The 25,551-nt window shown below is 50.4% G+C and overlaps 2 protein-coding genes across 6 annotated transcripts; both read left to right on the top strand.

The window, feature by feature from the left end:
• The first annotated feature begins 211 nt into the window (after window positions 1–211).
• KLK6 (kallikrein related peptidase 6) lies at window positions 212–8,139 on the top strand. 5 transcript variants are annotated; one of them, XM_007179910.2, is made up of 7 exons: window positions 212–303; window positions 1,434–1,464; window positions 1,845–1,892; window positions 2,369–2,525; window positions 5,240–5,487; window positions 6,589–6,725; window positions 7,507–8,139. In XM_007179910.2, exons 3-7 carry the CDS (start codon window positions 1,847–1,849, stop codon window positions 7,657–7,659), a joined length of 741 nt encoding a protein of 246 aa, XP_007179972.1. In that variant the 5' UTR covers window positions 212–303; window positions 1,434–1,464; window positions 1,845–1,846; the 3' UTR covers window positions 7,660–8,139. The 5 variants fall into 5 exon arrangements, with proteins under 5 accessions (XP_007179972.1, XP_007179971.1, XP_007179974.1 ...); XM_007179909.2 differs by having other exon boundaries at window positions 219–303; window positions 1,336–1,464; XM_007179911.2 differs by lacking the exon at window positions 212–303 and adding an exon at window positions 313–413.
• Window positions 8,140–11,963: 3,824 nt separating this feature from the next.
• KLK5 (kallikrein related peptidase 5) lies at window positions 11,964–20,183 on the top strand. The gene is made up of 5 exons (XM_057533735.1): window positions 11,964–12,065; window positions 14,517–14,991; window positions 16,179–16,433; window positions 16,566–16,699; window positions 19,681–20,183. Exons 1-5 carry the CDS (start codon window positions 11,964–11,966, stop codon window positions 19,834–19,836), a joined length of 1,122 nt encoding a protein of 373 aa, XP_057389718.1. The 3' UTR covers window positions 19,837–20,183.
• Window positions 20,184–25,551: the final 5,368 nt, after the last annotated feature.

Raw genomic sequence — 25,551 nt, 5'->3', positions numbered from 1 at the left:
AACAGGACTGTCAGATAGATAAAGGGAAGCTATTGATGCAGCTGCCTGCCCACCTGCCCGGAAGAGAGCTTGAGAAATGGAACTGACAGGAGCATGGCACTGGGTGCTGGGGGCAGACAAAGCCTGATTGTTCGAAGGCTCTTTCCCGCCCCCCCACCCCCACCGCAGTGCCTGGGTCTGCACCACAGCCTGGGGCAGGGGCGGGTACCAGCTTGGTGACACACGCTTTCTTCCTGGCTGGTTTTGCTCTGTCTTGCGAGGACACTGAGTTTCTCCAGCACCCACAGAGGGAGTTACAGGCAGGTGCGTGAATCACCCCAACCCCACTAAACCCGTGGGGCCTGGTTCCCAGTGCCCAAGGGTGTTGAACCCAGGAGTGACAGCCTGCAGGCCCCAGAGCGCTCACAGAAGAGGTGGGAGTCCAGGAGGACAGGGGATACTGTGTGTTTGCCTGGGACGCAGGCATTCGGGTCCTCAGATCCTTTCTTTCTTTTTTTTTTTTTAATTAATTAATTTATTTTTATTTATTTATTTTTTGGTTGCACTGGGTCTTTGTTACTGCCCGCGGGGTTTCTCTAGTTGCAGCGAGCGAGGGTTACTCTTCGTTGCGGTGCGCGGGCTTCTCATTGCGGTGGCTTCTCTTGTTGCGGAGCACAGGCTCTAGGCGCGCGGGCTTCAATAGTTGTAGCACGCGGGCTCAGTAGTTGTAGCTCACGGGCTCTAGGGCGCAGGCTCAGTAGTTGTGGCACATGGGCTTAGTTGCTCCGCGGCATGTGGGATCTTCCCGGACCAGGGCTCAAACCCGTGTACCCTGCATTGGCAGGCGAATTCTTAACCACTGTGCCACCAGGGAAGCCCCTCAGATCCTTTCTTGCTCAAGGACCTAGAAGTCTAGGAACTGAGGAGAACAAGCTCCTGCCCTTCCTTCCTTTAGATCCAGGTGTGCAGACTCCCAGCTCCTTTCTCCTTGAAGGTCCAGAATACTCAGCCCCCAGCCCCCTCCTCCTTCAGACCTGGGAATCCAGGCCCCCAGTGCGCTCAGGGACCTGCACTGCCCTCCCTGGAAGCCGAGGTCAGGGAGGTCATCAGGAGCAGAGCTGTGGGAGGGTGGGAGGAATATGCGTGGGAGGCCTGGGTGAGGAGGAAAAGGGTGGGTCCCCCTCCTGCCTCGGGGACCTGGGGAGGCAGAGGTTAAAAGGAAACACCAGGAGCATCTGAGGACAGGACCAGCCTCTTCCAGGGGGGCCAGGGAGCTCAGGGTGTCTGTCTGCCAGGCCTACATTCTCTGCTTTCTGCCCTCCGTCTCTGACTCTGAGGCATCGTCTCTGTTTTCAGCGTCACTTCTCTCCCCGCGGTTCCCTGCATTTCTGACTCTCTGTCTGTCTCCCTTTCTGTCTGCCTGTGACACGTACTGTCCCTGCCCCCAACCCAAGAGTCGACCCCCAGGCAGCCGGCCCCCAGCAGGTAAGATCACACCTCCCACCAGAACCTACAGGTGTGGGGTTGAGCAACAGGTAAGCACAGAGCCAAGGGGAGGAGGAGAAATCCCATGGAGAGGGAAGAATGTCAGGGGCCCTCCCTCCTCCTGTTACTAAGCAGGCAAACTAGAGCCGAGAATAGAAAAATAATGTGAAGTGCACGGTGAGCAGTTCGTGGTTCTGGGTGGGACCCTCAGATGGAAGACATGGGTCGGGGAGACAAGAAATCAAGAGGCTGAATGGGAAAGACAGAAGTCGAGGGTCAGGAGAGCAGGGCAGGAAGGGGAGGATGAGGAGGGAGAAGAGGGAGGGGTCTGGGTGAAGTCTGAGGCTGGGACTGATGGAGCATTTGGCTTCCCCTCTCAGGAATGGCCATGAAGACGCTGATTGTAACACTGGTTCTGGTCGCTGCAGGTAGGCAGAAAAGGGAGGGGGAGGGGGCGGTTTGGGCATGGGGTGGGGGTTGTTGATGGGGAAGAGGTTGGACCTGGGATGGGGATACACATGAGGATGGAGGGGGGCTGGGTTTAAAATGAGGAAGACACAGGGGTTAAATTAGGGATGAGGGATGCAGATGGGGAAGGGGTGGGAGGTGGTCTTGAAGATGGGGAAGGGTTTGAGGATGAGGTTGGTTTGGGAGATGGGGTTAGAGATGGGGAAATTGGTTGGAGGTGGGTTTAAAGATAAGAACGCTTAGGGATGGATTTGGCATTGGGGATGGGGATTGAGATGAAGAAGGGGTGGGTTTGAGGAAGAGTTTGAGGAAGGGGCTGGTTTGGGGCATGGGGATGGAGATGATCTTGATGATTAAGACGGCAATGAGGTTCACCTTGGGGGAGGTGCCTGATGTCTCCAGACCTTCTCTCTGACTCAGACCCTCCCTCCCTCAGCCCAGACAGAGGAACAGAATAAGGTGCTGCACGGTGGACCCTGTGAGCAGACGTCTCACCCCTACCAAGCTGCCCTTTACACCTCAGGCCACTTGCTCTGTGGGGGGGTCGTCATTCATCCACTGTGGGTCCTCACCGCTGCCCACTGCAAAAAACCGTGAGTCTCCACGCTGTGAACGAGGAGTGGTTGCGATTAGACCCTGCGGGAGTCTTGCAGACTTCGCACATCCCCCTGTCCCATCATGAGGCCATCTGATAAGCAGGTTCAACTGGCCAGTATTTAATTGATTACTAAATATGTGTCAGGCAGTGTTTGGGGCCCTGGGGATATCGCAGTGAAGAAAACAAGCAAAACTGCTGCTTTGATGAACTGGCCTTCTACAGGGCCCTGTAGGGACCGATGGATTTAATTCTAAGTGCTGGGGGAAGCCACATAGAGTTTTAATCAGGGAAGCAGCATGACCTGATTTACATTTTTAGGAGCACTCTGGAAAGTGAACTGGGCGTGAGATGAAGGCATGCCTGTGGAGGCCGTTGCCATGGTCCTGAGATGGACCAGGATGGTGACCTTGGGGGTGGAGGGAAGTTGAAAACCTGGGGAGGGGTTCTGAGGCTGAGTCAGCAGGACTTGGTGGTGTGGAATGGGAGAGAAAGAGAACAAGCAGGGCTGACTTCCGGGGATGGGACTTGAACAACTGGCTGTTTTGATGTTCGAGAAGGATGCCGGGTTGGCTGCTGGCGCTCAGGGGAGAGGTCAGAGATGGAGGTAAACATTAGGGCTTTAAATACCACAAACAGGTGGTATTTAAAGCGACAGGATGGGATGAGATCATCCAAAGAGTGGACATAGATAGAGGACCATAGAGGACCCAGGACTAGTCCTCAGGGCACTAATAAACACTAGTTTGGTGAACAACAGCCACCATTTTTTTCAACGCTAACTATGGGTCACGTACCCAGGTAGGCAGTTTCTATACCTCTCCTGGAATCCCCCACAATAAGGGACTCTTTGCTTCTGAGGAAACTGAAGCTCAGAGAAGTAGCAAGTGACAAAGCAACAGATGCCATATCCCAGTGGAAGCGGGGAGAGACCCCAACCGGGGTCTCACCTTGCAGGGTCATGGACACAAGGACCCCCCACGGTGGTCTCCCCCAAGTGCTGGTAAACCTGGCATCACTCCCACCATCCTCATTCATTCATTCAGCCCACATTGATCAAGAGCACCCACTAAGAGCCAGATTTGAGCTGGGCAGTGGGAATTCAGCAAAGACTGAGAGGGGGAGCTACCCAGAGTCTCTGCCCTCGGGAACACAGGAGCAGAAAGGTGCAGGAAGACAGTTATAGAATCCTCGAAAAACCATACAATTACAAATTACTCTAAGTCCAATGAAGGCACAAAAACAGGGATGGCTCCATGAGAGAAAAGAAGAGAGGTACCTGCTTTAGATGGAAGAAGGTGTCAGGAAGGACTTTCTGATGAGATGAAATTCAAACTGAGGCATGGAAAATGAGACAGGGTAGCCAAATGAAGAAGAGGGCAGAGCATCCAGGGCAGAGGAAATGCAAGGACACAAGAAGTGGGAACAATCCGAAGAGTTCTAAGCAAAGAAAGTTACTGGTTCACTGAGGGTCAGAGGATAGTGGGATAAGGCACTTGGGCTTTATTCTGAGGGTAATGGGGAGCTATGGAAAGTTTCTGAGCAAGGGAGTAATGTTTTGATCCATTTCACAAATATTTATTGAACACCTATCATATGCCAGACACTGGTCTAGGCACCGAGGGGGATGTATCTGACGAAAACAAAAATCCCATCTTGATATTCTAGAGCTGTGCCGTCTAATGCAGTAGCCACTAGCCACATATGGCCAATTCAATTTACATGAATAAAAATGAAACGAATTTCCACATCCACTAGCCACACTTCAAGGGCTCAGTAGCTGCCTGTGGCCAGTGGTCACTGTTTCAAACAGTGCAGATAGAGAATATTTCCATCATTACAGAAACTTCTATCGAATAGCACGGCTGTGGCAGAGGGAGAGACAGTAAAACAAGTAAATATTTAACAATACATATATAGTGTGTCAGATGGTGATGTTAGGTTCTCTGGTGGAAAGGAAATCAGGAGAGGGAGCTAGGACTTGCCTGTTGAGGTGGATACTTGCATTTTAATTGGGTCTCCAGGGAAGGCCTCACTGAGAAGGTGACATTTGAAGGAGGTGAGGGAGGGAGGCATGCAGATATCTGGGGGAAAGAGTTGCTGGCAGAGAGAACAGCCAGTGCAAAGGCCCTGGGGTGAGAGGATGACTATTGTGTTCAAGGAAAGGCAGGGAAGCCGGTGTGGCTGGAACAGAAGGAGAAGGGAGAGAGTGGGAGATAACTGACAGGTGATGGGGACGGATTGTGCAGAACCTTGTAGGCCACAGTGAGAACTTTGGCCTTTATTCTGAGCAAGATGGGAGTCACAGGAGGGTTCTGAGCACAGGAGGGACAAAGCTGGCTTATATTGTTAAAATAGCTCTGACTGCTTTGTGGAGGACAGACTATAGAGGGGCAAAGGTAGAAGCCAGGAGTCCAGTGGGACTGTAGTCCATGTAAGAGATTATGGTGGGTCAGATTCTGGATATGTTTTGGAGAGACAAAAGGATTTCTGGACAGCTGGGAGGTGAGTCAAGAAATAAAGAGTCAAGAATAGTCTCCGGGTTATTCTGGAAGGATGGAGTTGTCATTTACTGAGCTGGGAAGACTGTGAGGGGAGAAGACCGGATGGTTCATGGTGTACCAGGCTACCCCACCTCCCACCGTAGCCCCCTCTGGAGTCTCAGCTGCAGCCCAAGGGCTCCAGGTGAGACCCAGCCTTTCTTTTTCCCAGGAATCTTCAAGTCTACCTGGGGAAGCACAACCTTCAGCAAAGGGAGAGTTTCCAGGAGGAGAGCTCTGTTGTCTGGACTGTGGTCCACCCTGGCTACAACGCCGCCACCCATGACCAGGACATCATGCTGTTGCGCCTGTCACGTCCAGCCAAATTCTCTGCACACATACAGCCCCTGTCCCTGGAAAGAGACTGCTCATCCAACCACACCAGCTGCCACATCCTAGGCTGGGGCAAGATGGCAGATGGTCAGTAGGGGGAGAATGATGCAGGTGACCCATCATCAATGGGTGATGGGTCATGGGGAGGTGGGTTAATGGTGAGAATCAATGGGGTAGTGTATCAGTGGGTGAAAGTTCAACGGGGAGGGAGGGCAAATATGGGAGTTGGGCCAATGAGTGAACAGCCAATGGAGAAAGTAGACCAACAGGTGAAAGGTATGGAGATGTGGGCCATAAGATGAAGGGTCAAGGAGGAGGGAGGGTCACTGTGGAGATACTAATCAGGAAGGGGGCCAGTTGTCAAAAGGGACCAATCAGGATGCACTGATGATCAAAAAAGGATAAATGGAGGAGGGACTAATGCAAGAAGCAGGGGAGCCAGCTGAAGGATGTGAACTGAGAAAGCGAACAGTGTAGAGAAAGCTAATGGGGGAGGGGTCAATTGAGAAGAGTCAGTGGTCAAGAGGGGTCACTAGAAGAAAGACCAGAGGAAGAAACAAGTCCAATAGATCAGCAGGAACCATTGAGGGTAGGCCTGTGAGTGAAGGGCCAAAAAAGTAAGGGAGAACCAATTGGGGGGTGGGGGTGGGGATGAGGCCATTTAGGAAAGAAGCAAGGAGGGAGTAGACCTTTGGATGAAGGGCCAATAGAAGGGAGAACCAATGGGGAAAGAAGGGACCAGTTAGGAAAGACCAAAAGTCAAGTGGTGACCAATCAGGATGAGCCAATGGGCAAGAAGGGTCCAATGAAGGAGGACGGGCTATAACAGAGGAGAGACTAATAGAGGAAGAGAGTCTAGAGGTCAGCTGAACTACTGAAGAAGGTGGGGACCAATGGAAGAGAGACAAGCAAAGGCGGGAACTAAGAGAAGGAAAAACCAATAGGAAATGAGGACCGGTAGAGAAGGGGTAATTAGTGAGGAAGACAGGCCAATGTGAGGGAAGACTGATGGAAAGAGGGACCAATCAGGAGTCAGGCAATGGAAGTGGGTTTTGAGAACTAGCGACAAATAGGAAAAAGGGAACCACTGGGAAATAGGGACCAATAGGGGAGGGAGGATTTATAGGTGTTGGAGGGTCAATGGGAAGGGTGGGTTGTGAAGTGGTCCTGGCCCATCTCTCTTTGCAGGTGATTTCCCTAACATCCTCCAGTGTGCATACCTCCACCTGGTGCCCCATGAGGAGTGTGACCGCGCCTACCCTGGCCAGATCACCCCAAACATGGTGTGTGCCGGGGATGAGAAGCACGGGAAGGATTCCTGCCAGGTGAGGACGCCAGGACCCACCCGTTACATAGCCAAGGACAGAGATGGGCAGGAAAAGACCGATACACAGACCAAACTAGAGCTTTACAGAGACAGGCTGGGTGAAAATCAGAGGCATGATAAGGGAGAGAGACTCAATTTGATACACAGAAACACAATCAGGGACAGGCAGAGATAAAGAGCCAGTCAGCAGAGACAAGGATGGAGATGAAGAGATCAAGAACCACAGAGACACAGTAGGGAGGCAGATGGTACCAGGAGACTGTCCCTGCTGCAACAGAATCCCCACAGGTTCTGCTTGGAAATAGCCACACTGTGCAGAAGGGGGACCATAGCTGGGGAGAGAAAGGCCTCCATCCCCACTCCCAAATACTTTTAACTTGGGTTTCTGCCACCGTCGTCCATTGGATTTCTCCCTTTGATGCTAAAACTGAACCCTGTACACTGAAGGATCTACAGAGACCAGCCAAGAGGGAGAAAGAGACAAAGATAGAGAAAAGTGATACACAGTGAGTTGGATGCAAAGAAAGGGCAGGCAGGTGAGCCCCATTTCTGAGACCATCTGTCCTCTCTTTAGAGATCTCTGTGTTGCTGAGTCTCCCTCAGTCTCTTCTATTTCCCTCTCTGTGACTTTGTGTCTGTCTGTCTGTCTCTCTCTGTATGTGTGTCTTTCTCTCCATCTCTGAGTGTCTCTCCCCCTCTCTACATGTCTCTGTGTCTCCTTCTGTCTGTCTTTCTTTCTCCGCGAGTCTGTATCTGACTCTCTCCCTCTTTAACCACAGGGTGATTCTGGGGGTCCGTTAGTGTGTGGCGACCGTCTCCGAGGCCTTGTGTCATGGGGTAACATCCCCTGCGGATCCAAGGAGAAGCCAGGCGTCTACACCGACGTCTGCAGATACGGCCACTGGATCCGAAAAACCATTCAGGCCAACTGATCCTGATGTGTGACCTCCACCTCTTGACCTTCCCCCCACCTGCCCAGACCCGACCCTTAATGCTTAATAAAAGCGGTGACACCACAGCACAAATCCTCCCTGATTTTACCCCAGCCCCATCCTTGCATCACTAGGAGTGATGGGAAAACCAGCTAAGGTCTCAACCCTGCCACTAAGAGAATACAGGAAAATCCCTTCCAAGCATCTCTCCCTCCCCAATTATTCCATGGGCTCGACTTCTTCCTACAGAGAAGTGGTCCCAAGTCTGGCCAAACCTGAGTTGGGCTCCCAGCTCCCCCACTTGCTTAGCCATGCAACCGCGGGAAGTGCCTTCCTTCAGTGTGTAGATTTTCTCATCTCTAAAATAAGGATAATAATCGTATATCCCTCATAAGGCGGTGGCTATGTTGTTGGGGAGATTCAAGGCTGTAAACATGTGAAACACATACAGCAGTGCCTGGCACACCTGTGTGAACAATAAAGAGTGAATTTTATTATCAGTGGTACTTTCTGCTTTTATCCCACCTCTGCCTCTCTGAAGCCCAGATATCCTTAGTTCCCTTTTACAGCCCAACTTGATTTTTCTCCTCCCTGGGAAGACATCCTTGTCTCCTCCACCTAGCTAGCCCTGAGGGGTGGCTTTCTCCACTAAACTCCCCTTATAGCAGCAAAAGCAGGGAGATGAGAGGGCTGGGAGGCCACTGTGTGTGGGTAAGAGTGATGGGAGATAAAGAGAGCAGGGACCAGATCCCCAAAGACCTCAGACCCCAGGTTGAGAGGCTAGGGCTTCTCCTGAGGGCAGTGGGGAGCCATGGAAGGGATGTGAGCTGAAGCAGCTCTGGGGCCATGTGCAGGATGGACCAGAAAGGAGAGACCAGAGGCCAGGGAGGAGTAGAAGTGATGGTGCAGGGAGAGAAGATGAGGGCTGAGCAGGGGCTGGGGCTGGGAGAGCTGGAGAGGGAGGCTGTATATGAGTTCACCGTGTGGAGAAGAAGTTTGGGTGGGTGACATACTCAAGATGCTAATGACCTGCAGAAAAGTCTGGGAGTGTGAGAACACCTGGTGTGTTCCAGAGATGGCAAATCATCCAGGTTGGTGGGGGCTGGGGTTTGAGGCCAGAGAAATGGGTGACGTGGCTGGGAAAGTAGGTCACTGGAAGATGGTGCTGGGCCCTGAGTGCAAGGCAGAAGAACTTGACCTTGATCCTGAGGGCCTTGAGAAAAGGAAGGACAGGGTCAGATGTGGGTATCTGAAAGATTTCATTGCAGTCCATTTGAGGAGAGGGGGATGGGCAGGGAGGTGTAGAGACTGGAGGCCTTCCCCGAAATGAGGGGGGCAGACAGGCAGAACTGAGTGAGGACCCAGGCTTCTACACGCTTTCTGGGGTTCTTCCACCCACACGCGCCGCGCGTGACCCCACACTGATGCACGCTCCCCTATCCCCAAGCCCCAGGTCTGTCCCTGTCCTCAGAGAGGCCTTCCTCTCTCGACCCCCCGCTGCACCATCTCCAAGAAAGACAAAACGACATCTAAGCCAGGCATCCTCCCAGGAAGACGAATGGGATGGTAAGTGGCTCCCCAGAGAAAGGGAAAAGAGGGTCCAACGTGGGAGCTGAAGTTTCGAGCAGAGAAATATTTAGGAACAGAGGGAGAATCAGACACAATGGTCCATTTGCTTCACAAACATTTATCGCAACCTTATGTTTGCCCAGCATAGAGTAGAATGACGTTGGAAATTGTTACACAGAGCGGCCACACCGTAGGAGATATTCAAAGTCAGTCATGTGTCATTTTATGATAGAAGAGTTATGTGGTCCAAAGACAGAGGCAATATATGAAAAGAACAGTATGTCTCGATTCTAAGGATCTTTAGATTTGAGAAAAAGCACACTTAGATGTCTCAAGAACCAAAGAAAGGTGAAATTTTATCAAGGTGAAATTTACCAGAGGTGAAATTTTTGCGATGGGAGGGAGTAATTGACTTTTTATGAGTACATGAAAATATTAAGTCACGTGATGGCCCCGGGCCCACCTTGACCAACCCCTTTTAGAAGTTATGAACAATAAATAGGGACATGAAATTCACTGGGATCACCAGGAAGAACCCAATCCATGAATGTCCAGACCAAAATCAACTTCAGTCAACTGAGAGGAAATCATCTTCCTTAATGGATACTAACAATAATATCAAACAGGGAGGTAACATGGTTTGCCCAAAGTCTCGAAGACAGTAGGTGGCTCAGTGGCTAAGAATCCGCCTGCCAGTGCAGGGGACACGGGTTCGAGCCCTGGTCTGGGAAGATCCCACATGCCGCGGAGCAACTAAGCCCGTGTGCCAGAACTACTGAGCCTGCGCTCTAGAGCCCGCGAGCCACAACTACTGAGCCCGCGTGCCACAACTACTGAAGCCCGCACGCCTAGAGCCCATGCTCCGCAGCAAGAGAAACCACCGCAATGAGAAGACTGTGGGCACCACAATGAAGAGTAGCCCCCGCTCGCCAAAACCAGAGAAAGCCCATGCGCAGCAATGAAGACCCAATGCAGCCAAAAATAAATAATAAAGAAAATAAATAAATTTAAAAAAAAGACTCAGCCATATCCTTATAAAAATAAAAAAAGAAAACATTGGTACGATTTGCTGTACAGCAGAAATTAACACAACTTTGTAAATCAACTATACTTCAGTTAAAAAAATTAAAATGCAAAACAAAAACAAAAACCAACAACAAAACCCTTCCTGTAATCAAAACACATATTTGGAATAAAAAGGTTTGTAAGCTAAACTTAAAAGACTGTAGGCTTAAAAGAGGTAGGCTGCTGGATTTGTCACCTTAACGCATGAAATATTCATTGCAATAGCCAAAACAAACCTCAGAATTTTATGTTTTTGAGTTTTTTTCCCTATACACTGAAACGAGTCTCAGGGCTCTAAAACCTCCCATTCAACAGGTGCTGGATTACAGAAGTGAACAAGACAGCTTTGTTTTTGCCCTCAAGGAATGTGAGCGCTGCAAAGGCAGCATCTCCAGGCATCTTTGTCTACTTTTCTTCACAGACAGATCTGAGTCTGGCTCACTGTACATGCTCAGTAAATAGGTATCAGATGAGTCTTTGGCTCTTATGTCCTAGCGGAGACAGAGACTTGGAGACACAGTTAGAGATGGATGCATAGAGTTGGGGGCAGACAGAAAGAAGAGCTGGAAGGGATAAGAGGTCAGAAGAGGCGGCCCTGGATGGCCCAGGAACCGGGGAGGGAGGAGGCACCTTTTGCGTTCCCTACCCAGTGCCCCATTTCCCAAGAGGCCGGGAGCCACCCACCCCCTATCCTGGCCTCTTGGCCTCTTTCCCCATTGACAGGTGGCCCTGCCCAAATCTCACCCACACCTGGCTGTGCCAGGTAGGCTGCGTAAGGCACCTGCGGGGGGTCTAGACTGGATCCCCGCCCCTTTCTGCCCGGTGGCCCTGGTCACAGGGTGAGGGGCAGAGAAGGGGTTGAGGGGGGTCCCTCAGCAAAGTGGCCAGAGTCTTCCTGGCCCAAATGGAGGGTGAGGGAGATAGAGGAAGAGAAAGACACAAAGATACACATACTCAGAGCCAGTGACAAAGGGGTGGGGGGAGAGAAGGAGGAGGAGAAGGAGAAGAAGAGGAAAGAGAAGAAGATGATGCAGGGATAGAAACAGAGAATAGGGAGACAGAGAAGGGTAGTGTCACAGAGAAAAGAGAGATAACAGAAAAGAAGAGATACAGAGAGAGACCCAGGGGTGTAGAGAAAGAGAGATGAATTGAGAATCACAGAAACACATAAAGGGGCCTGAGGAAACTTTTGGGATGATAGTTCATTATCTTGACTAGGGTGATGGTTGGAAGTGTGTGGGTCAAAGCTCATCACATTGTACACATTAAATATGGTATATTTATTGTACCTCAGTTTTACCACAATAAAGCTGTAAAAAAAAAAAAACAGCAGAAAGAGACACTGGGTGGGCGCCTTATACTGAGAGAGACTCAGAAAGATTCAGAGGGAAGCGGAACACAGAGAGAAGGAAGGGTAGAAGGAAAGATGAGGAGAAGTGGGGCGGAGGGAGGCAGAATGAGTGAAGGCACAAGGAAGACAGAAAAACACTTGCGCTAAGGGCGCTCCAGAGCTGGTGAGACGCCAGACCTCCGGAGACCCCTCCCCATCCCGGGGCCAGGGAGGTAGGGAGTGGCCTTCGGGACTGGGCGGGGGGTGCTCTGGAGGTGGAGATGGGGGGAGGCCGGGGGAGTGTTTGCTAAGGCCCGGCAGGGCGCCTCACTACCCGGGAATGCGCCCCAGGGATCAGTGGGTCGTTACAACCCAGGCCGGGTGCCGGAAGCAGAGGAGTAAGCGGCTGCAGGACGGCGGCGGCGGCGGCGCGGGCCTGAGAGTCTGCGACTGAGCTGGGAGCGGGTTCCCACCCCCTACCTGGGGGACATGGCAGGTGAGGGCTGGGGGGCGGGGCATAGGAAGGGAGAGATGTCTTTGCGTTGGCTCTGGTCTGGGATGCATCCCCCATCCTCTCTCCATCCTCTCTCGGAGACTGAAGGATGCTGGATGTTGATTCCTCTGAAGTCTATAAGCCCTGAGTCTCAACTCATCTCAGCGCTCTGGGTGGGCCATGTCCTCGTGGTCCATCTCTGCTCTGAGAAACAGGGGAGGGAAGAAGGTGGGGGTGGGATAAGGGTTCCCAGAATCACCTGGGCCTCCCCACTCTCTTTTCCTCCCCGCCCCACCCCCCACCAGGTGCAATGACCTTGGCTACAGCTGGACCCCTGGGCGCGGATGGTCGGTGCACTGATCACAGCACTGATTCTGGGGGTGACAGGTACCCAGAATCCCAGTGTGTGCACGCAGGCTAACTGCATCGTGGGGCTGTCGGTGACTCTCTGTGTGGCACTGGGGGAACACGTGTGACTAGTTATGGCTCCAAGGCTGGGTGAATGTGAATCTGTCTTTATTTGTGATTGTGTGTGGCTGTGTGACTGCTACCGTGTGTGTGTGTGTGTGTGTGTGTGTGTGGTGCCTTTTCCCATACTGAGTGACCGTCTGTGACAGGTGTGCCTACTCTTTGAGGCTGTAGATGTGATTGTGTGGCTGGGTGTTTGTGCATTTAAGATGCTGTGTGTGTATCATTGGCTATGAGTGTTACTGTGTGTGGCTGTTTGGCTCTGTGTATGTATAACTGTAGGTCTCTGTCCCTGTGTGACAGGACTGTGTGTGACACAAGTGCTTGGCACCATGACAATGTGTGGCCAGGTGCCTTCGGGTAGCCGTTTGTGATTGTGTGATTGTGGTTGGGTGCAAGATTATGTGTGGCTATCTTTGCAAACATGTGACTGCTTGAGGGTCTACGTGTGGGTGACTGCAGGTGACTGTGTGACTGTAGGGGGTTATATGTGTGATGGTGCAGCGCTGCGTGTGTGTGTGGAGTGCCCATCTCTCCCGTGACAGACTGAGTGTGCAGAAGAGGCTGTCACCACGAGACAGTGGCTGTGTGAAGGCGGATGATGCTAGGTGACCTGTCCTGTGTCATGTTTGGTCCACTGAGTCTAACCTTGTCACCATGCCACCATGCTGTGTGCAGAAGTGAGTGACAGTCTCTACCTGTCTGCACACGAGGCATATATACACAGGTGACTAAAACACTGTGTGTGAGTGAGTGAGATCATGTAAGGCTGCCCCCGAATGTGTGTACCTGGGAAGCGTGTGTACCACGAGGCAGAGCTATGTGTGTAACTGTCCCTATGGAGACGACGCACGTCTCCCTGTGTAACTGTGCGTGTGCACGTCTGTGACAGCCGTTGTGTGCCTGTTTCTTGGACTGTGTGCATAAATTTATTTATTTTATGTATTTTTTTTGGCTGTGTTGGGTCTATGTTGCTGTGCACGGGCTTTCTCTAGTTGCGGCGAGCGGGGGCTACTCTTCGTGGCGGTGCGCGGGCTTCTTATTGCAGTGGCTTCTCTTGTTGCCGAGCACGGGTTCTAGGCGCGCGGGCTTCAGTAGTTGCGGCGCATGGGCTCAGTAGTTGTGGCTCGCGAGCTCTAGAGCGCAGGCTCAGTAGCTGTGGCGCACGGGCTTAGTTGCTCCGCGGCATGTGGGATCTTCCCGGACCAGGGATTGAACCCGTCTCCCCTGCATTAGCAGGCGGATTCTTAACCACTTCGCCACCAGGGGAGTCCCGGACTGTGTGCATAAATGAAGACAGCAACAAGGGCTTCACTTGTCTGGGTCCTCAGCAAGAATATAAACAAGTGAACGCGCGAACAGACGATGGGGGAACCCGGTGATGCGGTAGGATATCTATGCCCCTACCTGCAGGTTTGTGTGAGGGAGAAGGGTATTAGCAGGATAATTCAGGAGGCACATTTGTGTTCGAGAATTCGCAAAATAGCTCTGCTCTCCACCCCCTCACCCCACGGGAGCCCCACCCCAGTCTGAGCACTTTTCCTGGTTCTGCTCCTCCAACTCTGGCCCAGCCCACAAGCTCTGACTCTGCCCCTTTTCCCCATCCATACCCCAAGTCCAGACTTAATCTACAGTCAGGGATCCTTGAGCTGTGCCCCTCCACCAAGAAAGGCCCAGCCTCTTTGGCTCTCCTCCTTTGGGCCAGGCTCCACCTCCGGTCCTGACCACAGCTCCTAGAACCCAGCCCCTCCTTGTTCTCCCAAAGTCAGGGCTCTTTATAGGATCGACTCCTCCGCGGGACCCTGGCCTTGGCCCTGCCCAAGTCGATTTCAAGCCCCTCCCACACCTCAGGCTCTGCCGACTCTAGCCCAGACCCCATTCGCTAAGGCTTGACCCCACCCCTCACTTCTTAAAACCAGGTCCCGCCCCTAGAGCCCTGCCCGCCCGCCCCCGCCCCCCGACCCCCGCAACAAAAGCGCCCCTCGGAGGTCAGAAGTCCTCTGGCTGGTCTCGCCTCTTGATTATAAGCCCCGCCCCCTGAGTCCAAGCCCCGCCCCCGAGCTCCATTTCCCGCCCCCCGCCCCCCCCCCCCGTTTTCTGCCCCCAGAGCCTGTTCTCGCAAATGGCGTTGCTTCCTGCGACATCTCCTCTGCCGTCTGGCCCTCCGGGAGCGCCCAGGACCTGGGACCTGGAACCGGGGAGAACACCCGGGCGGCTGACGGCACCAGCAGCCGCCTCGTGAATGGGACCGACTGCGAGAGGCACAGCCGGCCGCGGCAGGGTGCGCTCTTGCCGGGACCCAACAAGCTCTACTGCGGGGCCGTGTTGGGGGACTCGCCGTGGCTGCTCACGGCCGCCCGCTGCCGAAAGCAGGGAGTGGGGGGCTCGAGAGGAGGGCTGAGGGGGTGTGGGGCATGGAGGTGGGGGGGATGGGACGGGGATGAGGGAGCAGGAGGGGGTAGAGCTGGGGATGGTATTTAGAATAGAGCTGGGGGGCTTCCCTGGTGGCGCAGTGGTTGAGAATCTGCCTGCTAATGCAGGGGACACGGGTTCGAGCCCTGGTCTGGGAAGATCCCACATGCGCAGAGCAACTAGGCCCGTGAGCCACAACTGCTGAGCCTGCGCGTCTGGAGCCTGTGCTCCGCAACAAGAGAGGCCGCCATAGTGAGAGGCCCGCGCACCGCGATGAAGAGTGGCCCCCGCTTGCCGCAACTAGAGAAAGCCCTCGCACAGAAACGAAGAGCCAACACAGCCGTAAATAATAAATAAATAAATAAATAAAATTTTAAAAAAAGAGAATAGAGTTGGGGAGGAGAGTTGGGGTGGGGATGGGGTTAGATTGGGGAGGGGCTTGTGGTACTGGCTGGGAGTTAGGGATGAATTGGATTTGGGGCTATGAATGCAAATGTTGGATGGTTAGGAGTAGAGATGTGATTTGGTTTGACTTTAGAATTGGAGGTGGGATGGGACGGGATGAAGATGGTGTTGGATTAGAGACAGGAATGGGATTGGAGATGGCTGAATTTGAAGTTGGGAATGCATATGTTGATGATTTGGAGGTGGGTAAAAGATTGGGGCTAGGGTTAGGGTTGGGTTTGGGGGTCGAGAATGAGTTGGATTTGGTTTTGGTCATAGGCTGATGGTTTGGGATGAAGATAGAATTAGGTTTGGCTCTAGAATTAGAGGTGGGTGGAGATTGGGATGGAGTGGAGATAAAAATGGAATTGCGATAGGGTGGGGCTTCGGAATAGAGGTAGGATTGAAGATGGGCTTTGGATTAGAGTTATGGGTGGGGTTGGAGATGGTTCGCTTTGAGGTTGGGCATGGTTAGATAGAGTTGGGGTTGAGACTGCATATGTGGGTGGTTTCTGTGTGGGGAAAGGATTAGGGTTAGCGTGGGGGACGGGATGGAGATGGGTTTGGAGTTGTGACTGGGGCAGGGATAGGCATGGGGTTGAAGATAAAGATGGTGTTGGGGGTGGATTTGTGGACAGGGGTGAGATTGGGGTTGCGAGTAGGTTTGGCGTTGGGGTTGACATTGGATATGGGGATAAGGGTCAGAGTTGGTCGTGATCAGCTCCATCTTCCTCAGAGTTTTCAGAATCCGTCTTGGCCACCATTGCCTGTCACGCATATATGAATCCGGGCAACAGCTGTTTCAGGGGATCAAATCCATCCCCCACCCCGGCTGTTCCCACCCGGGCCACTCCAGCGACCTCATGCTCATCAAACTGAACAAAAGAATCCGTGAGACTCCGCATGTCAGGCCCATCAGCGTCTCCTCCCATTGTCCATCTGCTGGGACCAGCTGCTTGGTGTCTGGCTGGGAAACAACCAGCAGTCCCCAGGGTGAGTGTCCAGGTCTCTTTCGATGCCCACCTGTGTCTGCCTTCTCCCCCTCTTTGTCTCTGAGCACTCTGCCCCTTCCCATCTTCCTCCACCGCTCACTGTGGCCCTGCTCTGCATTTCTCTGTTTGACAGCTACCTTCCCCAGAGTCCTCCAGTGCCTGAACATCACTGTGCTAAGTGATGACAGGTGCAAGACGGCCTATCCAAATCAGATAGGTGACACTATGTTGTGTGCTGGTGACCAGGCCGGCAGAGACTCCTGCAGGGTAAGGCTAGAGACTTCTCCATTCATTCAGCAGATACACACTGAAACCAACCATGTAACCCGGAACCTTGCTATGTGCTGGGGACCCTGCGATGATCAAATCAGTCCTCACAGAGCTCATATTCTGGAGTAATGCTGTCCAGTAAAAATATAATGTGAGTCTTACGAGTAATTTTATTTGGGTTTTTTTCCCCCCACTGTGCGGCATGTGGGATCTTAGTTCCCCGACCAGGGATCGAACCTGTGCCCCCTGCAGTGGAAGCGTGGAGTCTTAACCACTGGACCTCCAGGGAAGTCCTTACATGTAATGTTAAACGTTCCAGTAGCTACATGTAAAAAAAGTAAAAAACAGCTGAAATTGACTATTATAATAATATACCCTATTTAATCCCATGTATCCCAAGTACCATCATTTCAAATGGTAATTAATATAAAAGAATTATAAATGGAATGTTTTACATTCTTTTATTCTCATAGTAAGTCTTTGAAAGCCAGTGTGTATTTTTTTTGTTTGTTTTTTGTTTTATTTGTTTTTTCTTTTTTTTCTATTTTTTCCTTGTTTGTTTGTTTTTGGTTTGTTTGTGCCAGTGAGTATTTTTACACTGCCAGCATATCTCAATCTGGACTAGCCATGTTTCAAGTGCTCAAGGGCCCCATATAGCTAATGGCCACTGTATTAGCACAGGTCTCAAGGGAGAGCTCAAGGCTGTGTTGTATAGAAGGGCAGGATGTGCTCTGAATAAAGATATCACATCTAAGGGCCACCCTTCAGACAATATACATCACAGTTTTGTCTTATTTATTTTGGCACATTTCAGGCAGATGCAGTCTTAAGTGTCTCATTCCCATAAAATCTGTAGTATGAAAGTTTTCTGACAAATGCTAGTAAAATGTCTTAAAGAAGGAAAACAGAAACCCATGGTAGGTATTTTTAAAAGAAAATATTTAATAGAGAGGATTGATCACAAAGTTGTTGGAATAGCAAAAAGGTTAAAAAAAATCCTATTGTCAGGGAACTGCATAAACAGGGTAATTTCAGAGAGTGGTTAGGGCTGTGCAGGAAATAAAACATACTTTTATGAAAGCAAGTGATGGGGGGGCAGTATTTGGAAGGGTGATTGGGAAGGCCTCAAAGAGGTGGCATCGGAGCGGAGATTGAATGACACAAAGGAGCCAGCCTTGTAGAGGTTAAGGGCAAGAAACGCATGTGCAAAGGCCCTGAGGCAGGGAGGAGTTCAGCTGATTCAAAGAATAAAAAAAGAACCAGCATGTTTGGGGGACAGGGGTTGAGGCTGGAGAGATGAGTGGGACCCAATGTTCAGCAAACATTTCTTCATCCCCAGTACAGAGCTTCTTTATATTCTCATGGGAGCTTTATTTGTTGAGGATGACAGAAATTAAACTGTTACAGCTCAGGACCCTTCCCTGTATTCAGGTCCCCAAAGGGTCTAGAGGAATGTAAATTAACAAGCTCTCTGCTGGCAGGATGTATGTTTCAGTAATATTGGTGTTTAGTAAGCTGTGGGCTCAGACAGCACTCCAGTCCCATTCTGATGGCTGGGAAAATCTCCCCACCCACCTCACCCACCCCCGCAAATCTTACAAATGTGACAGTTGCAACAACTCCCCAGATCTGCCAATTTAATCTCTGTCCTCACTTAACACTGGAAGCACCCACATCTGGAGAGAGGGATGGGTGGAGGGGTTTTTATCAGAAGAAAACACATCTAATTTGGATGTCAACATTGTAAACCACTTAGCCTTTCTGTAGCCAAGGGTAGTACCTTGCTATTTTTTCGCTAGACCTCGAGTGGCTTTTTCATACCAGAGTGTGGTCTGGGTGTGGCCGCTAAAAGCAAGAAATAATAACAATAATACTAATACTATAACACTAATAGCAGTTAACTAATTGCCAGACACTCTTTTAAGTGTTTCAGATGCATCAGCTCAATTTACTCATTTAAGCTTTATTATTAACTCTATTTTACAGACGAGGAGCCAAGGCTCAGAGCAGTTAACTAACTGCCGAGCAAAAGAAACTCTGTAGGGATGTCAAACAAGGGCGAACAAAAAATGATGAGAGAAATCAAACCACAAGAAAGTTGAAATTTAGCGATCGGGGCAGCTAAGCTTTTTTTGCCTGGGAAAGAGCGTCTGCGTTATAATGGGGAAAGAAGCCAGGTTGTAGGTATTTTGCGTAAACATAAATAAGAAATGACAGTAAAGAGTGCTGAATATTATTACAGAAGGGTAATTACGGGGAGCTATGGGGAATTAAGCACAGGCAACCTAAATTAGCCCAAGGGAGTGATTCTCAACCCCAGGGTAATTCTGACCCCCCAGGGCATGTATGGCAATGCCTGGAGATGCTTTTCGTCATCGTTACAGCTGTCTGGTGGGGAGGGAGGGGTTTCCTAGCATGTAGTGGGTAGAGGGGTGCTGCCAAATGTCTTACAAGGCACAGGACACCCTCCCGTAGCAAAGAATCGTCTGGTCCCAATGTCGGCGGTGCCCAGGTTGAGAACCCCTCACCCAGGGGCTGAGAATTGCCTCTCTGCAGAAGTGAGGTATACGTACAAGGCGGATTGGTGTCAAGGATGGGTGAAGGGTGAGGCAGGGAAAGGAAGGGGTGTCCAGTAGGAGAAACGCAATATTCAAAGGTTGGAGGGGAGAGTGAGAGAGAAATAGAAGGAAGCACAGAGACACACAATGAGGGAGACAGACTGAAAGGAGGTTGGGAGTTGGGTAGAGAGGGACAAAGGGGGTTTCTAAAGGGTGAACGTGGGGTGAAATATTAATATTCTCTCTCCGTGTCTCTTTTTACCTGTGTCTCCCTCTGTCATTGTCTGTGTCTCCTCATCTCTCTACTTTCCCCACCCCTGTGTCTCTATTCTTGCTGCGCTGGTCCTTCCTCATCTATATGACTCCCTCCCCCACCTCCCCACATCGCTGCCTCTCTGTGCCCCTCTCTCTCCTCCACAGGGTGATTCCGGAGGCCCCGTGGTCTGCAGTGGTTCCCTCCAGGGCCTTGTGTCCTGGGGGGACCTTCCCTGCACTCAGCCCAACAGACCCGGCGTCTACACCAACCTCTGCCGGTTCTCCAAGTGGACCCAGGACACTACTCAGTCTAATTCATGAGTCGTGCTAGGACCCGGCATTCTGGCCTCCCTCGCCCCCTGCAAGTCCCCACCCCTGCAGGGACCCCAGCACTCCTTCCAGGCACCACTTCCTTCCCCAGAATGTTGAGGTGGTTCATCTCTCCAGGGCCCCGCCCCCAGTCTCCTGGAATCAAGGTCCGCCCGCTTCCCGGACAGTGGATGGACACGTCCTTCTGGTGGGATCCTGAAGACAGTTCCCATAATGACCGGGGTGAGAGTTGCACTGCACCTCTGTCTCCCCAGTGCTTCCTTCCTCGGGTCCAGAGTCCACCTTCTCTGCAGCCGTGACCCAAATTTGGTCCCAGAAATAAAACGTCTGAGAAGTGGGCTCTGTGTGTGGTCTCTTCCTTCAACAGCCGGGCGGCCAGGAACAAGTCACTCACCCCTCGGCACTGCTGTGTGTACTCTATTAGGTTATTTCAGTTGCAGGAAACAGAGATTCACTCGATCTGCTTTTCACTTTATTCATAAATATTGATCGACTGCCAGGAATGTGTCCAGATGCCGGGGATATTGCAACAGGCAAAGCGGAGAAGAATTCCTGCTGCGTGAAGCTCCGCCTGTAGTACGGGAAGACAGACGATAAAAAGACAGACAAATACATTATATACCATAATTAGTATGTGATAGGAATAAAAGGAGAACAGGGCATGAGGAAAGAGGAGGAACGTTGGGGGGATGTGTATTTACACTGGGAGGTCCGAAGGGTGCGGGAGAGCAGTAGCTACTCCGACCCCCACCCTCACCCCAAGATGTCCACACCCTAATCCCTGGAACCTGTGAATATGTGACTTTATATGGCAAAGGGACTTTGCAGTTGTGATTAAGGATCTTGAGAGGGAGAGACCAGTAGAATCCAAAGGGTCCTTAGAAGAAGGAGGCAGGATAGGGGGTCAAAATGAGAGAGAGATTGGATGATGTTATGCTGATGGCTTTGAAGATGAAGGAAGGGGCCATGAGCCTAGACATGTAGGTGGCCTCTAGGCAATGAAAAGGGCACAGAGATGGATTCTCCCCTAGAGCCCCCAGAAGGAATTCAGCCCTGCCCGTCAATGCCTTGATTTTAGCCCAGTGAGACAACATTTTGGACGTCTGACCTCCAGAACAATAAGTACATTTGTGTTGTAAGCCACTGCATTTGTGATCATTTGTTACAGCAGCAACAGGAAACTAACATGAAGGGCTTCTCAGAGGAGGTGTCATTTGAGCTGAGACGTCTGGGATGAAAAGGGACTAGCCCCGTGAATGTCTGGTGTTCCAGATGGGAGGACAAGTGCAAAGGCTCTGAGATGGGACAGTCTGGGCATTTCTCAGAACGCAAAGAAGACCAATACACCTGGAAGCTGGTTGGTTTGTCTTCCTAAAAGGTTGGGAAGCCACCAGAGGTTTCAAAGCCAGATGGTGACGTGCGCTAAGAAGATCATTCTGGCTGTTGGTGGAGAACAAAATGGAGCTGCTTATTGGCCAGAGCTGAAAAGGGAAGGTGCGTTAGCAACAGACTGTCCATGACTTGCAGTTGGAAAATGTCAGGACAGAAGCAGCTGCCTCTGGGATCCCTCACTCTTCCCCCACGTGACCTTGCTTTCGCGGTCTCTCTCTTCTCATTTCCTGCAAGGGGCATCCTCTGTTTTCCCATCATCCCCCTGATAACTGGCTCCAGCGATTGGCTAGTCTTAGTTCACAGTCGAAAGAGAGAAAAAACCTGATTGGATGCTCACGAGAGGTGCTGACTCCGGGTCCAGTCAGCTATGGCCAAGGGGGTGGGACCGCCTGGTGCAGGTGGACCCTCCAGTAACCCTTTCCGCAGCAGCAGCGGGCCGTCAAGGAAAAGGACACATCCGGAGACACGAGGTTTAGTCTTCAGCATACAGATGTCAATGTTATATTTGTTTGGGTCACCCAGATTTTTATCTATAGTTGTAAACATTTCCTTCTCACTGTGGCCAAGTATATTATTTTGTAAACGTACTTCAATTTAGTTACCCATTTTAACTGTGCATAAGCATTTGAATCGTTTCTAGTTTCTTCAACAGTTTTAAACCATTTGACTTTTTCCTAATGTAACGTTTGCTAAAGCGTTGGTGAAAAGAGTTTAGGAGAAGCAGTGTACTTTGATTGTCCAACCAGCCCATTCCCATGCTTATTCCCCCTGATGACAGAACCCAGAAGCATCCTGGATCGGGTTTAGGCTCAAGGGTGAGCAGGAGATGAGAAGGGAAGTGTGTGGGCCAGGAGGCAGAAATTGTGGAGTGTGAACTTGTCTGACTCAGCACAGGGCAAGCTGGGCAAAACTGAGACGTAGTCATCATTCTCTGCACTGCATTACCACCTGGGACCATCTGTTGCTCGGGGTGGCACGTGACCTAAATAAAGAGGTTCACCGGGTGGCCACGTGAGCCAGTTCTAAGCAGTAAGACATGAGCTGAAGTATGATAGATAACTTGGGTTGGAGCTATAGACAGGAGGACAGACTGGGGAGGAACGTAAAGATACATGTAAACAATAGTCAGTGTTCTAGTTCTTGGCCTGGATGTTGGGTTCACAGATATTTATTATTTGTTGAAATGAATGAATGAATAACTAAGCAAAATAAAAGAGGGTCATGCATGGATCAGTGTTTAAAAAAAAGAAAAGACATAAGCTGAAACCTAGCAGCTGGGTTTTCCTGGGAGGCTTTTGTTTTGCTGATAAAAGGGAGAGCATTATGTTTGGTCCTTCCCTCTCTTCTCACCTGGCATGTAGGTGCCCAGAGGTAGACCAGCCACTCTGAGGATAAAAGCCACAAATAAAGATTCGATTGCGGGATTTCCCTGGTGGCGCAGTGATTAAGAATCCGCCTGCCGATGCAGGGGACACGAGTTCGAGCCCTGGTCTGGGAAGATCCCACATGCCACGTAGCAACTAAGCCCGTGCGCCACAACTACTGAGCCTGCACTCTAGAGCCAGCGAGCCACAACTACTGAGCCCATGTGCCAGTTACTGAAGCCCGTGCACCTAGAGCCCGTGCTCCACAACAAGAGAAGTCACTGCAATGAGAAGCCCGCATACTGCAAGGAAGAGTAGTCCCCGCTCGCTGCAACTAGAGAAACCCACTCACAGCACCAAAGACCCAATGCAGCCAAAAATAAATAAATAAAATAAATAAACTTATTTAAAAAAAAGATTCGATCGCAAGAAGCAAGAGGAAACCTGCATTGTTGGCGACTTACTTAAGTACCTGCTCCAGGCATGGACTTCCAATATCTGGGCTTGAAACAGAGAGAATAAAACCTCAAGTGTCTGGGCTACTGGAGTTGGTTTTCAGTATGCTGATACAGAGGAAATGGTGGGGGAAGTAACGTTTCTAGGAACTAAATGCTGAGCTAAGACACTGTGCAAATTTTCCTTGGCAGGTTTGACTTTCCCTTCCTGGATGAGGATGTGTCTTTTCCCATGAGGAGGCTGGCTCCAGAACCAGGATGGGACAGATGTCAGTAAACAGTTTCCAATAAGGGTGGAGAGGCTCAGTGTGTTTCCCACACGGTGATGTAAGCGGTGAGAATAGGGCTGTGGTGGTGCAAGAAATAAGCTTCTTGCCCTACTAGACATTAAGACATACTACAAAACAAAATTAATGTATTTTTTAAAGTGAGGTATTAGTGCAAGAACAGACAAATGGATCAGAGACACAGAGCAAGAGCTCAGAAAGAGGCCCATGGGAACTCAATGTAATTTTATATACTCTATGTAAAATATGTTAAAGTAGCAACTCAAATTAATGGGGGAAAGAAGGTATACTTAATAAATGGTGTTGAGAAAACTGGCTCATGGGACTTCCCTGGTGGCGCAGTGGTTAAGACTCTGAGCTCCCAAGGCAGGGGTCGGGGTTCGATCCCTAGCCAGGGAACTAGCTCCCACATGCATGCCGCAACTAAGAGTTCACATGCCACAACTAAGGAGCCAGTGAGCCACAACTAAGGAGCCCTTGAGCCACAATGAAGGAGCCCACGTGCCGCAACTAAGGAGCTGGTGAGCTGCAAAAGGAAGAAAGAAGGAAAGAAAGAAAGAAAGAGAGAAAGAAAGAAAAAAAGGAAGGAAGGAAGACAGAAAGAAAGAAAACTGGCTCACTGTGAGGAGAAAACTAAATGCAGATTCCTATCTGACACCACACATGAAAGTGGACTCTAGAAGTATTAAAGACCAATATGGGAAAGATACACTTATAAGGTCAATAGAAAAAAAAAATCAAGGAGAATATCTTTGAATCTCTGTGACAGGGAACGATTTCTTAAGACTTCAAAAGCACAGATCATAGGACAAAACATTGATTAGGTTCATTATGTCAAAACTAAGAATTTAGGTTTAAAGGAAGGTAAGACAGACCATTAATAGGCATTTGTCAGAATGGGAGAAATTATTTGTAATATCAAAAATGGACAAGGGACAGATACCTGTAATAGGCAAGAAGCACCTGTGAAACGATAAGAAAAAAGATGGACACCCTTTGGGGAAAATGGGTAAAGGGTATGAATAGGCAATTTGTAGAAAAGCTATGCATATGAGAGGGTTGTTCAAAACTCATTAGTTACCCGAGAAATGTAAATTGAAACAAGGAGAACTACTCTACACCCATTAGGGTGGAGAAAATTAGAAGAATGGATAGCGTCAAGTGTTGTTAGGGATGTACACATATTAGAATGTTCAGGTGCTACTTGGGTAAGGGTGGTGCTTTCAATTCTGAGGAAGGGTCTGGCACTACTTCATCAAATTAAGTATACACACACCCGATGACTCCGCCATCTCTCTCCTGGTTATACATTCCAAAGAAATTCTTACATACCCACAAGTGGACACATACAAGGATATGACTTGCAGTGTTCTTTGCGGTGTCTGGGACTTGGTAGCCACGGAGTGTCCATACCGAGGGAGGTCGTTGGGTGAATGTGTGGACACCCTCCATGGAGTTCCTACAGTGGGGCAGATGTATGAACACAAACAGCATGGATGGGTCTTGAAAACACGGTGCTTGTTTGAAAAGCAACTTGGAAGAGAATGAGATGTGTGATCCAGGGCCGATTACATACATTAAAATTACACACGCATAAAAACCACACTGTATGTTTTGTAAGACTGAGGGAGGGCGGGAAGAAGGAAGGGGGGGGTGGGAAGAAGAATGGGGAGATGCGAAGGAAAGAAGGAAGGGAAGAAGGAAGGATAAAAGAGGGACACTGTACAAACCAGTGATGATAATGTTGATAATGGTGCATAGATGATGTTCAACCTCCGACCTAAGGTCTAAAGGGAGTAAAAAATAACCTTGTCAGATTGTCAAGCCACATCTTGCATGAACACTGCCCAGGGGCAGAGCCCCTTCTGCAAGGCTAGGAAAGCTCTGTGTGTGTTGTGTGTTTCTATTCACTGTGGCCACCTTCTGATATTATTGTATATCCCTAACTTGTCAAATCAGATGCTTTATCTAACCCGACATGGCTGATTCTTGCTTGATCGCCCCCCCAACACACACACCACATGCACAGGATTGGCTCAGGATATCGGAGAGGCCGAGACTAAGGGCGAAAAGTGCCATCGGGTGTGTCTCAGAAAGCCGGTGTGTCCTCCACCCAGTGTCCTCACTCTTGAGGTGCTTGATCTTGGCTAGAAACCGAGGTCAGGGAGTGGCCCCAATTTTGGTGGTGGGAGGATTCCACACACCAGA

The sequence above is a fragment of the Balaenoptera acutorostrata genome, chromosome 19 (genome assembly GCF_949987535.1).
Source record: "Balaenoptera acutorostrata chromosome 19, mBalAcu1.1, whole genome shotgun sequence".
Classification (NCBI taxonomy): domain Eukaryota; kingdom Metazoa; phylum Chordata; class Mammalia; order Artiodactyla; family Balaenopteridae; genus Balaenoptera; species Balaenoptera acutorostrata.
Note: the sequence above shows the minus strand (reverse complement) of the source record. Positions and strands in the feature narration are given on the sequence as shown.